Source organism: Zeus faber (assembly GCF_960531495.2).
Source record: "Zeus faber genome assembly, chromosome: 1".
NCBI lineage: Eukaryota > Metazoa > Chordata > Actinopteri > Zeiformes > Zeidae > Zeus > Zeus faber.
The window spans coordinates 35,374,283-35,391,373 of NC_137193.1; the positions used below are offsets into that span (position 1 = coordinate 35,374,283).

The following is a 17,091-nucleotide window of genomic DNA, read 5'->3' on the forward strand; positions in this document are numbered from 1 at the left end:
ATTCCTCCCCAAAAAATTGAAAGATAAATGTAATAATTCAAGTTTTGCGGCAGCAACTGTAACAAAGACATGCGACAATTTGAGAACTCACTAATTTACAGTCCCTACTGGCAGAATAAACATATCTATAGTAAAGATACTGAAACTGAATACAGGGTGTGTCATGAAGAACCACAACAAACAAATGGTAATTTGTGAACAAATTCATATTTACTACAAATGACTTAAAAACAACACAAATGTGTTAATACTTCAAATATTGTTGCATCTACAACCCCATCAGAGATGCTCTCCACTGAAAAATGTGAAGAAATAGCTACATTAGCAACATCAGACAGAATATTAGTGCCTCAACATACAGAAATGAACCTACTCTCCAGTTCTCCAGTAACATGACTGCTGCTGCCATGTCTTACTTTGTCCCTTTAGACATAAAAAAATAGACAATCTTGTTGGTCAGCTCAGGTCCTCTACCTGCTGCCTGGACCCCCTCCCAACCACATTTTTTAAAACTATTTTTAACAGCCTAGCACATGAGGTATTAGAATTTATAAACGGCCCTCTTCAATCAGGTATATTTCATGCAGCATTTAAAACAGCTGTCATTAAACCACTCCTAAAGAAGAGCAATCTTGATGCAACTATCTAACATCAAAAACCCTTCTAGACACTGATCAATCTGGTTTTCAACTTCACCATAGCACAGAAACAGCACTTATTAAAGTTGGGAACGATCTGCATATAAACACTGATTCTAAAAAACGATCTGCTCCTTGATCTCAGTGCTGCTAACCATCATATTTTATTAGAGAGACTACAAAAATGGGTCGACCTATCTATATGCTCCAACTTGCACATATTATAAAGAAGCACAAAATGAATTACCATAATTATGCAGGTGATTTACAACTGTACATATCCCTATCTCCTACTCCCCATACACTCCCTCACTCGGTGTATTAATGATGTGAATGTATGGCTGTCACAGAACCTTTTACAACTGAACAAATATAGAACAGAAATACTCATCTTTGGTGCAAAGGCTCAGGGATAGAAAATTGCAGCTCATCTCAGTTCTCCAGTCTCTGGAGATCAGGAATGAGGCCAGAAATCTGGGTGTACTCATAGACGGCGACCTAAATTTTACGAGCCATATAAATCGCATCACGAAATCAGCTTTCTACCATCTAAAAAACATTTCAAAATTAAGAGGCTTCCTGTCAAAAGCAGACTCAGCGGAAAAACTAAAATCCATCCAATCCATTAATCCATTCATAACGAGTAGATTGGACTACTGTAGTGGCCTATTCACCGGCCTCCCGAAATCAGCTGTGCAGCGGGTATAGTGAATCCAAAATGCGGCTGCACGTGTTCTCACTGGGACAAAAAAGTTTGAACACATCACAGCTGTTCTTAGATCTTTCCATTGGCTCCCCCTTAAAACTAGGATTGATTTTAAGATTCTGGCACTTGTATATAAAGCTCTAAATGGCCTGGCACCTCAGTATATAAAATAAATGCTCATTATACACGAAGCAGCAAGAACTCTCAGGTCCACAGGCCACTGCCTGTGGACCTGAGAGTTCTTGCTGATGGTTAAAAGAAACACAAGCAGTCTTTTAACCATCCCTCATACCAACTCTAAAGCAGGGGAGGCTGCCTTCTGTATCTATGACCCAAGTAGATAGAACACTCCCTGCCTGAGGACCTAAGAGAGGCCCCCACACTGACCACTTGAAAGCAGGTTAAAAACCAGTCTATGACTGACTTGTGTGTGTGTGTGTGTGTGTGTGTGTTCTCTCTGTTGTGAGATTTGTGTGTGTGTTCTGTATGCTGTGAGATCTGTTTATTCTGCACTGACTCTTCTTATGATTGCACACACATTTTAAATATTTTCTTTGATTGTATTTCTCTGTAAAGGGCATTGTGTTGCCCTGGTATGAAATGTATTTTATAAGAAAAGTGACTTGACTTGACTTCACTTGACAGGAGAAGCACGTAATCAAAAGGGTGTTAGGGGATTGTTTCAAGCATTTGATGGCAGTGTGTGTGTGTGTGTGTGTGTGTGTGTGTGTGTGTGTGTGTGTGTGTGTGTGTGTGTGTGTGTGTGTGTGTGTGCATGTGTGTGTGTATATCTACACTAATCAGCCACAACATTAAAACCACTGACAGGTGAAGTGAATAACACTGATCATCCCGTTCAAATGGCACCTGTCAAGGGACGGGATATATTAGGCAACAATTGAACAGTCAGTTCTTGTAGCTGTGTTGGAAGCAGGAAAAATGGGTAAACGTTAAGGATCTGAGCGACTTTGACAAGAGCCAAATTGTGATGGCTGGACGATTGAGTCAGAGCATCTCTGAAACGACAGGTCTTGTGGGGTGTTCCTGGTATGCAGTGGTTAGTACCCACCAAAAGTGGTCCAAGGACGGACAACCGGTGAACCAGGGACAGGGTCATGGGATTAAGTGACTGAGAAACTGCCACTGTTACGCATGGGGCTTCTTTGTTTCATTCAAATAATCGACATCCATAGTAGAAACTGTTTTTATTGGTTTTGTTTGGAGAATCTGTCTTTGCAGAATGATCTCTGCAATCAAAGCGGAGATCGCTCTGATCGGCAACCTTTTATTTATTTTTTTTAGAAAGGTTAAAAATGCAGAACATTTACGGGGAAAATGTTTAAAGAGGAGGACAGCAGGAGAGAAGGGTAAAATATGGGAGAATTCCAGAAAAAATGGGAGGGTTGACAAATAGGTACAGGTGATCTTTTCATGGTAAGTTTTCATTGGATGGGCAGATGACACCCCCCCAACACAGTCATGTGTTTGAGCATCAGGTATTCATGTACGGCCTTGAGTAGAGTATGGAGTGTACTGTACAATCTACAGCGGGTGGGATTCAAACCTTTTTCTTTTTGGGTGAGGAGACAAATATCACTGCGTTTTGATGTATAATTTGTGTATATGTGCGTGCAAAATTTGTGGGGGCTGGGGCAGGATAGGTTCTGGTTGGCAGGTTTTTCCCCCCTCCACTCTGTTTTTTTATGGATGCCACAGAAAACAAAATAATCTAGAAAATGTAATAAAAAAAAATAAAAAAAACCAGAGTATCGCATAATTTTGAATTACTAAGTCAAGATTTCGACTTTGTATCAATTATGAGATACTAGGTATTAGCCTAATGCTGCCTGGAAGACATCCTGCACCAGCCCCCATCTGGGAGAATGGGAGACGTGTCTGCTGGTGTAATCAAGGTAGGCATCATTCAGCATGTTTTTTTTTTATGAATATAAAACAACTTTATGAGATAAATGTATAGTCAATAACTGTATGTGGAAAATTTCACAGTTGATGCAAGATACTCATCACTAATCAATAAGCTGATTGATAATAATTATATTTGGCAAAGGTGTTTTCATTAATTGGTACGCTCAATAGGCTATCAAGTTGTAATGCTTCATTAAATAATTTATTTAGTAATATTTAGATTAATCAACAGTATAGGTTGGGCATAGTATTTGCTTATTAACAGTAGGCCACATTTAAGCTTCATTTTAAATATTTATTTTAAAATACAAATATTTTTATGTGTTTCTACAGAATGCATGGTCCATGGGGGACCCTCCCCCAGGCTGATGACAGACTCCCTTCCTCCCTTCCGGATTGTGGGGCCTCAGGCTGATGTGCTGGCTGGTGGAGGTTTAGCCGGGCTTGGCTGTTGCGGGGGCTCCTTGGAGGAGTGGCCCAGCTTCTGGGCTGCTGGAGGGTCCCGGTGGTGGCTCCTGGGTGGACCAGCTACAGGCATGTAGTTACCCATGGTGGTTGAGGCGGCCGCTTCTCCCCCAGTCCTCGGCTGTACATCCTGCGTGCTGCTGCTCCCAGTCGGGAGAGGGCTGGCGCTGTGGCCGCCCGTTGACCTGCTGGGGGCTCCAGTGCGTCTTTGGACAGCCCTTCCGTGTCCCTTCCCCGTGCCGGAGAGTCCCTGTTCAGACCCCACTGTAGTAGTTCTGCCTGACTCCCGGCAACCAGTGGCATTTTTTTAGGGCCCTCCAACACAGACACACAGGCAATGTTGCAAACACATCAGTAAATTGGAGAGTGGCAAGATGTTACAAGCCAGGAGCAGACACATGTCATTACAGAGGCTCTCCCCGAGTGTGGGGAGGGGTGATATACCTGTTGACTGCTCTGACAAACAACAGGCATACAGACACTCTGATCTCGGGCCCAATTACCTAGACCCAAGACAGGTGTGGTTACTTAAACGACACCACCCCCACACCACAGTAAATAATAGCCTTCGCCCACAAACAATTTAAAAGCTCAAGTTTGGAATGATTTAACATATCCTATCTTTTGCTATATGCTGATTGTTAAGGGAACGGCTATTCGATGAATGTACTTTACCTTGAATATTCATGAAATATTACTTATTTTTAGGTTGATTCCAGTATCACAATTCTCATGAGATGTCCAGCTTAAGGAGTATCTCCTGTCCCATGGTGACTGATCGTATCCCGAGTTGCAAATCAAAGATCTTTGAAGTAAATCTGAGACGTAAACTCTCCAAAAACAAAGATCGTGAACATTTCCATGAGAAAGAAAGTCAAAGCCGATCACAGTATGTTCACAAGAATCATCAAAAGGTTGAGATTGGTTTGAGAGCCTCCGCAGCCAGTTCTGAAAAAAGACAGCAGGAGTGCTGTTTGGAAATACTTTGCATTTGAGGCAAAACTTTTTTTTCTCCTCCAGACAGCGCTGCGCTATGTGCGTGTTCCTGTTTTCCTGTGTTTTTATTTTAGATCAATTTTTGTGAATTTCCTACTGTATCTTGTATGAAACCAACATTTTATACACAACACAAATCTGTGTAAATCTGCTTCCTCAATGCCCATTGAGGCTTTAAACCAAAAATAAAAAAGGCGCCACATAAAGAGGGCACCATGGACATCACCCCCCTGCACATGCCTGCCTGTGTGTCCCCACTGTACCGTGCTGCCTCACAGCCTCTCCCGGTTGCTTTCTGTTACCATGGGATTTAATTTACTAAAAACTGGATGACTTTGAGTAAATACTAGTTAATAATAAATCCTGCACTTCTGCGACGGGGAGACTCTCTTTCCCAACCACACTTTGATATGACGCCGTTTATTATTATAACTTTTTTTTTGTTATCGTTTATAATTATTTATTTTTCATTAATAAGTTATTTTTAAGTTTAGTTTATTGATTACCTCTGGACATTTATTCAGTTGAAACATTTTTTTTAATTTGAAACAAGTGCAGCAGAGACAATGCGGACCATAACATTAAATAAAATGTTAAAAAAAAAAAATACATGTTAAATAAATGTACATTTAAGTTCAACAGTTTTGTATCTCATTTGTTATTATTATTAAATTGTTGTATTTTATCAGATGCAACAACATGATATCGGCATTATATATATATATATATATATATATATATATATATATATATATATATATATATATCGGCCATCGGCCGCCCCGCACTCTAAATATTGCAATCGGCATCGGCCATTGAAAAACCCATATTGGTCGACCACTAATCCTATGGCTGGTCACCTGGGTTATGACAAAACATTGAACCGGATATTGGTCATAATCAATCAGGACATTATTTAATTAATTTGATAATTGGCAAGGGATCTGCGCAGACGTGCGACAGTGGTGTGTGTACTACAGTACCATGAATTCCAGTTAGTCAATCCACTTGCCACCCCAAAAGTGCCATTGTGCCCCCTTCCCTTAGTCAAGGTCCCCCTCGAAAGAATTAGGATGGACCTCATTTGGCGATTAGACTAAAAAGCACGGGGATAGCGCTTTGTGTTAGCCCTGGTGGATTATACAACACGGTAACCCGAAGCAGTGCCCCCGTCTAATATCTCTTCAAAAAGTTTTTCACAGGCTCTGTTTCATGGAATCCCGAAAGGGATTCTGACTGATCCAGGCACTTCATTTATGTCACGCACACTCGATGGCAACTATATGAATTGTTGAGTGTTTGCTACATTCGGACCAGCATGTGCAATCCCCAGACAGAATGTCTCATGGAAGGGTTTGATAAATTTCTCAAGAACATGATTTGTTCACAAGGATAGCTGAAATTGGGATAGGTGGTTGGACCCTCCGTTATTTGCAGTGCAGGAGGTTCCCATGGCCTTCCTTTGAGCTTCTCGAGGCTTCTCTACCCAAATTTACCACCTCAACCAACTTAAAGCATGGAGGGAGGTGGTCCTCTGGCAACAACAGTTGTGGAGAGAGATGAGTTGGGACCAGAGGTCCCAAAGTCGAATCAACCCGGAAGGACAAAAGTTTTTGCTAAATGATGATTTAAAAAACAAACACCCCCAGTCCCTTGTGATGACCATCTCTCACCGGCCCAGAGAGAAAAGGTTGCCGACTTGCAATTGCGGTTTGCCGATTTATTCTTCCCCTGGCCAGGGCGCACCACCTCATAGACCACCACATTTAAACATCCCCAGGGGTGACTTTACATTTACGGCCCTATCGTTTGCCTGAGCACAATAGTAAGGTGGTGCAGGCAGAGATCAGGGCCGTCACATTCCTGTTACTGCACACCTGACCCCAGTTAGTAATCTCATCACCTGTCTTCACCTTCCTCATCACTCCTTTTGTATTTAACCTGGTCCCATTCACTCTGTCTGTGTTGGATGTTTTACCCCGCATATGTTCTCGCATGTGTTAGCACTTATGTTCTTCTGGGTGTCCCGAACTCTCGGTTCCTGATTCTCTGCCGGCTCCTCTGCTCCTGGGCCCCGATTCCCTCCCGGCCCCGATACCCTGCCGGTTCCTGCAGCCTGCCCAAAGCCCAGGACAAAAAAGCAGGTGAGGCGTTATTTTTGGGATTGCAGGGTATTACCGATGCTTTATTCCAAACATTTCAGTGCTGTCTCCTGACTGACCTCACCGAAAGGCTGCCTCATAGCCAGTCAAGTGGACTGGGCAGCCCCAGCTGGCATTTCAGAGGGTTAAATGGGCCCTCTGTGGGGAGCCAGTGCTCAAGACACCTAACTTTGCTAGCTGTCTGCCGGGAAGCTCCCCTGCCTAAGTTGGGCAGTGGGAGTGGTTTTGGCGCCATCTGCAGGTGAGGAAAGCCAGTACAGGCAAGTGGGTAGTTAGGTAGTAATTAGATATTGGGTAATAAGTAGAGTCTTCAAAAGCTGCAGTGGTTTCACCTCTCTCCCTACCTCTCCTGAAAGTGAGCCTGGGTCCCACTGCCGGACAGATCCACGGAGGATGCGTCTCCCAGGTATTGCACACCACGCTCACACATCTGGATGGCCAGAAGGGGGGCGGCGGCTATGTGATATTGCTGTTCATTGACTACAGTTCAGCTTTCAACACCAAGTCCCCACCAGACTGGCTGCGGGAGCTAGGACTGAACACTCCGCTGTGTGCCTGGATCCCGGACTTCCTCACAACCAGGCCACAGGTGGTTAGGGTGGGGAGGCACACGCTCAGCACATATCCAGCAAGTTGTGGTGGGCCTGATCAGCGACGACGAGAAGGCCTAGCGTGAGGAGGTGGTGGACCTGTCACTCTGGTGCCAGAACAATGGCCTCCTCCTTAACGTCAGCGACACTAAGGAGCTGATTGTGGAGGAGAGGATTACAACCGGGGATGCACATTGGTGATTAATGGGACTTCTGTCGACAGGGTGAGCAGCTTCAAGTACTGGGAGTCCACATCACAGAGGACTTAACATGGACTATACATATAGACACACTGGTGGGAAAGGCGAGGCAGTGTCTTTAAAACCTCTGGCAGCTGAAGAAATACGGGGTCTCTGTGAGGATCCTCAAGTCAATCTACTGTGCAGAGCATCCTGACAGAAAATGTCACTGCCTGGTTTGGGAACTGTACTGCTCAGGACAGGCGGGCCCTGCAGAGGGTAATGTGTTCAGCTGAACGTACCACTGTAACTACCCTCCCTTCCCTGCAGGACTTATACACCAGGAGGTGTAGTAGCAGAGCCCGCAGATCATGAAAGATCCTCACCACCCCAACAACGGACTGTTCCAGCTGCTGCGGTCAGGCAAGCGCCTCCGCAGTCACGCAGTGAGAACAGAGAGACAGACGGAGTTTCTTCCTGCAAGGCATAAGAACTTCCAATGCTGAACTCACCAGGAGCACTCACTGAAACACACACAGGCCCCACTGCCTTATTGTACTGCATTCTGTGTTACTGTATTGCTGTGCCGTACTGTTGTATACTGTACATCTCAACCCACACTACCTCACTTTATTTACATGCCACTTTACTGCACATATCCGAATATACATAAGTCTACTCCGTATACATAATAGTCTATTTTGTATTCCCCACTTAGTAAAACGAATAAAAACGTAAAATACTAACTGAATTATGTTTTTAGGAATTAGTTTGTTTAGATAATCAGTTAGTTATTGTGGCTACTCTCCGGGTGCGTTGCACTGTCATTTTGCTACATATGCTCGTATGTATGTGACAAATAAAACATCTTGCAGTGCTGTCTGAAATTGGTGACAGTTATCTAAAAAGACAGACATCTTCATTTCCGTTTAAATAAACACCCAGCACAGTTTGGCTTTCTGTTTCACCTGCCTCCTGGTCCCTCTGTTACCCCACAACGACAAGGACTTGTTACAAAACATTTTATTACAATAAGTTTGATATTTGGATAAAATAGACAAGTGTTTTAGGCAATAGCTTACTGATGAGACACTTTGAAAATACCTGTTCTGTCTTTTCAGCAGCGGTGAAGCCAGGCAATTTTCAATGGGGTGGCCAGGATGGGACCAGTGGTCAATTTGGGGTGGCACAGAAATCACTATTATATGAACATAAAAATATGTCAAGCTAGAAAATAAAGGGCTATTTTAGGCGCCTACAGAGAGGGATCCAGAGACACAGACGAATGTATAATTACCTACGTCATTGCTGCTGAACCACGTCTTGGTCTTTACTATGGCTCGGGCGATGTAGCACCGCAAGCTGTAATTGGCCCTGTACATACAGTATATCCGCCTCATAACTTCCTCTGCATTTCTGCATTCGACTTGATAGCGAAATTCCAATACGAAACACGAACATGACTATTAAAAATTGTCAAAAAACATTGAGAACTCATGATGGGAAATACAGTGGAAGATTGGGTTAGACAATACAGAATGTGAATCATAGTGCATCTGTCAGGATCGAGCCGGTCCTTTTTTCTTTTTTTTTAATAAATATTTTGCACGTGTGGCTCGAAAACTGGGATGAGGAGCACAGCAAAATTTGAGTAAAACAATAAGATGTGAAATAATAGTAATAAGATGTGCAAGATGTGCAAGTGGATCAGTGTGGATCAGCCTGAACCAGTGTGACCCCGTGTGGACCAGTATGGACCAGTGTTAGGTATGAAAAGAGATAAGAGAAGATATTAGATGTCTTACTTTACAGCACTACCTGGCTGATCTTCATTCCAATGAGTTTCCCTTTAAAACATATTTTAAGTTATCCCATGCGATCAGGGTGGCATTACGTGAATCATAATAATGTAAATATTAATCATGTAAAAAAAAGTAACCCCACAGCGTTTGGGTTCTGTTTCTATCGGAGAGCAGGGCGTGCTCTTATTTTGAAGGCCAAGCAGACCGGAAGCTATTAGCTGACGTGGCTAACCGCAGCAGCTTGCGAGAAGAGAAGATGTTGCCGCTTTCGGTGAAGGACGATGAGTACAAACCGGTGAAACGGAACGTCTTGCTCAGCCTCTCCGGCTGGTTCCGGTACGACTCCCCCGACCGATAAGCTACTAACCAGGCGATAACCTACTAACCAGCTGATAACCTACTTACTAGCTGACAAACCACTGTTAACCTGCTAGCCTCCTAGCCTAGATAGCAGACGGGAACAGCTGCAGTTAGAGCTCAGGTACTTAGTAAGCCGCTGGTTAGTAGGTAAGTAACTCCTCGTTTGTAACTGAGCTGGTTCGCAGCTTACCAGAGTTTTCTGTTACAGATCCATCCTGGCTGACAGAACCTCCAGGAACCTCTTCTTCTTCCTGTGCCTCAATCTCTCCTTCGCCTTTGTGGAGTTACTGTACGGAATCTGGACCAACAGGTAGTGAACTAGGCTGACTAACACTAATATGATATTAGTACTTACTAACCAGGTGCTGTGCGTCTTCACTCTAGGTTAGTGTTGATATAGTACCAGTATTAATACTAACTTACCAGGTGCTGTATGTTCTTCAGTCTAGGTTAGTGTGGGTGTAGTACTTACTAAGCAGGTGCTGTGTGTTCTTCTAGTGTTCATATAGTACTAATACTGGTACTAACTAACCAGGTGATGTGTTCCTCAGTCTAGGTTAGTGTCAGTGTAATATTAGATTAGAACTAGTATTAGTACAAAATAACCAGGTGTAGAGTGTTCCTCAGTCTAGGTTACTGTCTGTGAAGTATTGGTAAAGTACTAGTATTAGTACAAAATAACCAGGTGCTGTGTGTTTCTCAGTCTAGCTTAGTGTTGGTATAGTATTAGTATAATACTCATGTTAGTACAAACTAACCTGGTGCTGTGTGTTCCTCAGTCTAGGTCTGATCTCAGATTCCTTCCACATGTTCTTCGACTGCACGGCACTGCTCGCAGGACTGGCAGCATCTGTCATTTCCAGGTGGAGGAGCAACGACTCTTTCTCCTACGGGTCAGTTCATATTATATATAGATACACAAAAAATAATGAATAGAATGAGTGGAGTCTGAGGAAGAGATGTTTTAATATAAGGATCAGATAAATATAAGGCATTCCTGTTGTTGCTGTAATGCCCCTCGTGGAATTTCCAGAATCATCTTCTCCAGAACAATGCAGAAAGCAGCGTGCCCTGTTCCCAGTGCCGTTCCCAGTACCCAGTGCACTGTTCTTAGTACCAGTACCGTTGTTGTGTTCCAGGTACGTGAGGGCAGAGGTGCTTGCGGGCTTTGTCAACGGTCTGTTCCTCATCTTCACAGCGTTCTTCATCTTCTCTGAAGGAGTGGAGGTAACGTTACATATATAGCTAATTCTATGAGATAGAACCAGAGGAAAGAACAACTTTCTCACCATATAAATGGCAGAATTGGAATCAATGCAACTTCAAACTTTCAATAAGGAACAATTTTTGTTTAGTGTCTCTGTTTTATAGGATTACATTTATTTTACTTACTTTTTGTGAAGCATCTTGTCACTGTTCTACAAAGGTACTATACCTTTATTTATTTTTATCTAAAAACGTTATTGACAAATAGGGCTGGACCCCACTGGGTGGGGGAGTCCAAAAGGATTTGGCATTTTCATATGACTATTCAGGGTTTTTAGTTTCATATGTTTTCTGGCAAAATGAAAACACTACCAGTGTTAATATAGTGCATTAGTCATATGAACATCTTTAGAACTTAAACTCAATAAATACATTCAGACATCTACATCTGATGGCAGAGGCGGATTTGTCTGAATCATTAGACGGCAGCACTCCTTATATTTCGGCTTAAACAAAACTATAAAATTATTTTTGTTAAAAAAAAAAAAATAATAAATAAAAGTAAACTTGTAATAATTAATAAATAAATTCAAGTTAAAATTTACGGCGTCCGCTTAAAGTCTCACAATGAACAGTCTCAAAAATAACAAATGTGAAGGAACAAAAACACAATTCTCTTAAATATGAAAAGATGTCTGTATTGACTGTTTTCCTGATTTAACAGGTAGACAAATACTGCTGCTTGTTTCCTTTACACTAGATATTTACATTTTAGAATTACCTTTCTTGTATTTATCATTCAGTATTGTAATATACTCCCTGTGAATTTTTGTAAGATTCAGTGTTTTATTCCGTTTTTGGAATGCACATTGACAATCTAAAAACACCAACAGATCTTTTCTGATGGTCTTAAGGTGCATAATGCCCAATCCATGGAAGAAAACAAAATTCTGTATATTTCGATCTGACTCACTAAAGGAGTCAGTATGCCCAGGACTAGACCTCAGTACTAAGCACTGTGTGTTCGATTCCCTCAGCGAGCGCTGGAGCCTCCTGACGTGCACCATGAGCGTCTACTTCCTGTTAGCATAGCCGGGCTGCTGGTTAATCTGGTGGGGATCTTCGTCTTCCAACATGGTGGCCATGGCCACACCCACGGAGACGGTGGTAAACAATGCTCCTTCATTCTTTCCCTCCATTGTAGTTTGTACTTCAAAAAGGATGTGTGTCTAGAGCGCAGATGCTGACTGTTTGCTCAATAAGTACCAGACCGCTAGACCACAGTACCAGACTGCAGTAACACAATACCAGACCGCAACTGTTGAGTACCAGACTAAAGTACTAGACAAAATGTTGTCATTGCTAATGCTGGTCTCTGTGGAAACTACAGGGCATGGGCACAGCCACTCCCTGTTTAACGGTACCGTGAACCATGGTCACATGATAGAGCAGAGGGACAAGCATGGACACTCCCACAGCGCCCATGGACACTCACACAGTGGCCATGACCATTCCCATGGTGGCCATGACCATTCCCATGGTGGCCATGGACACTCCCATGGTGGCCACGCCCATGCTGGTCATGGCAGCCAGGACACGGCATCCTGCCACGGTAAGAGATCCCAGTCCTTTAAATCACAAGATGATGGTAATGTACATGTGGCACATGTATTTGTACTCCAGTGAAGGTACTTTGTGTATTCCAGATGATCTCCATCACTTGTCGAAAGGCTCCAGTCGGCAGATCTTGCAAGGTAAATACAACCTTCACCAGGTGGTGAGCTTTGGTAGTGACCCAGAGAATAACGTCCTGTATGCAGGAACCTGGGGGACAGGGGGAGGGGTCTGGCGACAGAGCTTGCTGTGATTAGACGCTGTGCCGCAGGAGTGTTCCTGCACATCGTGGCCGACACACTGGGCAGTGTGGGAGTCATCATCTCTGCTCTGCTGATGCAGAACTACGGGCTGATGATCGCAGACCCAGTCTGCTCCATGCTCATCTCCATCCTCATAGGAGTCAGGTACTACACAGTACACACTATGTAAAATGTTATCAAATCTGATCTAGTTTTTATCTTTACTTTGATTCAAAACAAAATTCAAACTTCAATGGAACAACTTCCACTGATCTGAGGATAGAGCCGCAGTGTGTCGAGCAGTAGTACTAGCTCCTGTGACCTCTGACCCCCAGCGTGGTGCCCCTGCTGAAGGAGTCCATCGGCATCCTGATGCAGAGGACCCCCCCTGCCCTAGACAGAGCGCTGCCAGAGTGTTTCCAGAGGGTCAGTAGTTTGACACCATCTTAGCACCTGGTAGCCCTGCTAACGCTAACCAGTATGGGTGTGTGTGCGCGCAGGTGCAGCAACTGCAGGGGGTTTACAATGTGCACGACCCACACTTCTGGACTCTGTGTTCTGACGTTTACATCGGAACCATCAAGCTGCTAGTCTCCCCAGAGGCTGACGCCCACTGGGTCCTGAGCCAGACGCATCATATCTTTACACAGGTTAGCATCCAACCAAGTGCTCCTTTTTTTTTTTTTTTTTTGCATCGTACCATGTGACCAGTGTTTCATGACACTGTAATAGTACAAATACTGCACCTCTTCCTCTGCAGGTGGGAGTTCGCCAGCTCTACGTGCAGATTGACATGGCCGCCATGTGAACATTCAGGCTCAGCCTCCAGCCCAAGGACCAAGAGCAAAGCTGCATATCGGAAGTGCAGCCAAAAGGACCAAGGAAACAACACAGTGTACAGGAAGTGAAGCGTGAGGACCACAGACTGAACTGAACTCCCACGGTGCACTCTGTTTTAATGGACGACTCAGTGTAATGTCACTTTCTGTCTCCGTGGGGATAAAGTGCCTTTTCCTTCGTGTCCCTTCCTGTTTGAGCCAAACAAGAAGTGACTCAGCCAATCACGTTTCTCTTTTATTTGCCAAACCATGTCGACAAGAAGTCGCTTCGAGCCTTTTATAAAAATAATAAATAATTTTATTGCATTTGTTTTGAACTTTTTTATTATAGAATAAACATTAAAAATGACAGTTTAAAGTTCAACAGAAGCTCCGCCTCCTGGTTTGGTGTTGAGAAGCTCTGCCTCCTGCAGCTGGTGGGTGCTCAGAAGCTCCGCCTCGACCTCATGCAGATGTCCAGGGACCAGCATGCAGTGCAGGGGCCGCCCCAAGTTACATGATGCCAGCTGGCGTAGTGACCCACTGCGGATCAGCTGGTCACATGACCCCAGCCTGGCCACACCCACACACAGCGTGTCCTCTGTCAGCCCTGTGGGGTGGGGTGGGGCGGGGCGGGGCGGGAGGCAAGGTACCACTGTTGTACTTACGAGCCAGAGCAATGTCAGGTGATGTTTAACATGATCTTAAGCTAGATTCCACTTTATAAACACTCACACCTCAGAGTAGGAGTATCTAGGGGGAAGTACTAATAACATCTTGTAGTATATGTATCTTAACACTCTGCGTCTGACTCAGAAAATACATGTGTTTTTGGTTTTACTTCAGTGGTAAATTAATCTACTGGCTGTACTATAGTAGTACCGCTGTACTTGTACTCACCCGGCTCCTCCCCCAGGCTTCTCCTCCTCTCAACGACCTCCAGAAGCTGTGTCGCCGCCTCAGCGACACTCATGAACCTGGGAGGCTCGAAGATGTCCCTCCCCCTGAGGGATTTAAGTATTGTCTTCCCATCAGTCCCTTGGTCGTAACACACTAACAGTGTTTTGGCCAATCAGCTTCCAGCGTTCAGACCATTTGGGAGCAGAGCCCCGCCCATTCCTACCTCATCAGGTTTTCATCAGAACGTTCCTTCACCTTGATGTCTGCAACACAGAAGGTCCCAGTCACCATCTGGTAATACACTGTACTGGACAGTATTACTGCTAGTATCAGTGTAGTTGTAGCGTTGTGGTAGTAGCACTGAACATTATGATAAGTTGTTAAAGTAAAATATTCACTTCAAATTCCCCTGAAATCTGGATGGAGGTGTGCGCACACGCTCACCCAGCAGGCACAGCGTGTGAAGCCCCGCCTCCCGGTTCTTCTGGATCTTGTCGTAGAAACTCTCTGGTTTCCAGCTTGATGTCCAGAACACGATGGAGACGACCTCCCCAAAGTTATACAGCTGGATGAGAGGAGGAGTATGATTAACACACACAATTAAGTCTATTATATAATTATAGAACCCAGAATCGCGATTGTGGTGCCTCCCCTTGCGGCTGCCTGCACGAGCACCTTCTGTCGATCCACATTTTGGTATTTCTTTAGTATTTTTAGAGCTGATAGAGCTTATTGTACGTAATCACCGGGTGTCATGACATTTCACTGCATATATGTATGACCGTATGTATATGTATGTGACAAATAATCTCTTGAACTTGAACACAGGGAGCAAGAGAGATCTACCTGTAGGCCAACGCAGCCTACTGCATTCAGGATGGAGGCGTTGTGGATGACGCGGTATGGTATCCCAGCATGCACTGCTCTCAGCACCAGGTCAGTGTGGGTTGTGGCGCTGCAACACACACACACACAGCGATTAAAACACACGTGCACTGCAACACACACAGTGGAGATAGTGGATTTATTGTAGAAAATATCCCATTATTATTTTGTACAATTTGACTGGTCTTCCTATTAAAGAGCAGGGGGTGCAAAACCCTTCTAATCATCATCCACGCATCTGGGGGGTGGGACTCACCCAAAGGGGTCTCCCACCACCAGGAAAGCCACGTCACTCACGTCCGCCTCCCTCAGGATCTCCTCAGCCTGAAGCTCCACCAGGTCCCGGTCAGCCAGGATCACGTCCCGCCCATAGAACTCCTCCTGACAACACACCATCACTCTGGGCTGTCATCCCTCTTTCATCACTCTGCTCTTCATTGCAGCAGTTGTAGTACAGTAGTAGTACTATCCAGTACAGCAATAGTAGTACTCTACAGTAAAGTAGTACTAGTACTATCCAGTACAGCAAGAGTAGTACGCTACAGCACAGTAGTAGCACTAGTACTCACCAGGGCCTCCTTGCCCACGGTCAGGATGGAGGTGTAGGCCTCCAGGTAGACCCTGCTGCAGCTCCGCACCACCCGCAGACCTTTCACTGAGATATCCTCCGCGTCCCCCAGACCCAGACCCACCAGGTACAGCATGCCGCCCCAGTCCTGAAGACCTTCAATATATTGAAACCACTTAAGACCTTTATTACATTCAAACTCCGTAAGACCTTTATCCTTTTAAGGTTTTTCCATTTTTTTCTCTCGAGTCCAAAACTCTCACACGTGATGGCGAAGAGGAATGTGTTTGGCCGTAAAATGCAACTATATTTACGATAGTGTGTTTGCGACAGTGATTACGTCCCTTCTGCTCCAACCAACGCTGCGTTCACTGAGCGAGGACGTTTAGCGACTCCCACCTCCAGCCAAATGTTCCGTTCTCTGTTCGGGAAAACATGGGCGCTGCGGCAAACGAAGATTGTGAATTCGCCAGCACTTAGGGCGGAAACTTAGGTCTAGTTTCGAGTTGGCTTTTCCCAGAAGCTTTTCCTAGTCGTAGCAGTTTCAGAGCTTTCGAGGAATGCAACATGAGTCACATGGGCCACATGGGGGCGCCACGTTCTTCAATAATACCACAGCCATACAACAGATTTATATAGTCATACTCCTGCTGTACAACAGGATTATACTGTATTACTACAGCCATACAACAATATTATACAGTAACACTAGTTATACAAAAGTATTATATGGTAATACTACAGCCAAACAATATTTTTATACGGTGATATTCCAGCCATACAACTGTATAACACAGTAATACGATAGCTATACAACAGTTGTATACAGTAATACTACAGCCATACAACTGTTTTAAACAGTAATACTATAGCCATTACAACCGTTTTATACAGTAATTCTACAGCCATACAACATTATTATACAATAACAATACAGCTATACAACAGTTTCATACAGTAATACTACAGCCATAAAACAGTATTCTACAGTAATAGGTAAGCCATACAACAGTATTATACACCTATACTATAGC

General features: G+C 44.1%; 2 protein-coding genes across 2 annotated transcripts; one reads left to right on the forward strand and one right to left on the reverse strand.

The window, feature by feature from the left end:
* The first annotated feature begins 9,692 nt into the window (after positions 1–9,692).
* slc30a7 (solute carrier family 30 member 7) lies at positions 9,693–14,043 on the forward strand. Its single transcript, XM_079996796.1, has 11 exons — positions 9,693–9,800; positions 10,033–10,134; positions 10,604–10,717; positions 10,964–11,051; positions 12,068–12,197; positions 12,421–12,642; positions 12,737–12,784; positions 12,916–13,051; positions 13,222–13,312; positions 13,387–13,536; positions 13,647–14,043. The coding sequence occupies exons 1-11, from the start codon at positions 9,721–9,723 to the stop codon at positions 13,692–13,694; spliced, it is 1,209 nt and encodes a 402-aa protein (XP_079852922.1). The 5' UTR covers positions 9,693–9,720; the 3' UTR covers positions 13,695–14,043.
* Position 14,044: 1 nt separating this feature from the next.
* Positions 14,045–16,316, reverse strand: dph5 (diphthamide biosynthesis 5). Its single transcript, XM_079996910.1, has 7 exons — positions 16,059–16,316; positions 15,746–15,870; positions 15,451–15,559; positions 15,049–15,169; positions 14,828–14,867; positions 14,605–14,708; positions 14,045–14,314 (listed from the first exon to the last, which is right to left on the reverse strand). Exons 1-7 carry the CDS (start codon positions 16,191–16,193, stop codon positions 14,079–14,081), a joined length of 870 nt encoding a protein of 289 aa, XP_079853036.1. The 5' UTR covers positions 16,194–16,316; the 3' UTR covers positions 14,045–14,078.
* Between the last annotated feature and the right edge of the window lie 775 nt (positions 16,317–17,091).

Bases quoted from the DNA above. Each gene is read 5' to 3' on its own strand.
- slc30a7 (XM_079996796.1), top strand. From the start codon at position 9,721: ATGTTGCCGCTTTCGGTGAAGGACGATGAGTACAAACCGGTGAAACGG. The intron at 10,135-10,603 runs GTAGTGAACTAG...TGTGTTCCTCAG, and splicing joins TACGGAATCTGGACCAACAG to TCTAGGTCTGATCTCAGATT. The intron at 12,198-12,420 runs GTAAACAATGCT...TGGAAACTACAG, and splicing joins CCACACCCACGGAGACGGTG to GGCATGGGCACAGCCACTCC.
- dph5 (XM_079996910.1), bottom strand. From the start codon at position 16,193: ATGCTGTACCTGGTGGGTCTGGGTCTGGGGGACGCGGAGGATATCTCA. The intron at 15,560-15,745 runs GTGAGTCCCACC...TGTGTGTTGCAG, and splicing joins GTGGTGGGAGACCCCTTTGG to CGCCACAACCCACACTGACC. The intron at 14,868-15,048 runs GTGAGCGTGTGC...TCTGTGTTGCAG, and splicing joins TCACACGCTGTGCCTGCTGG to ACATCAAGGTGAAGGAACGT.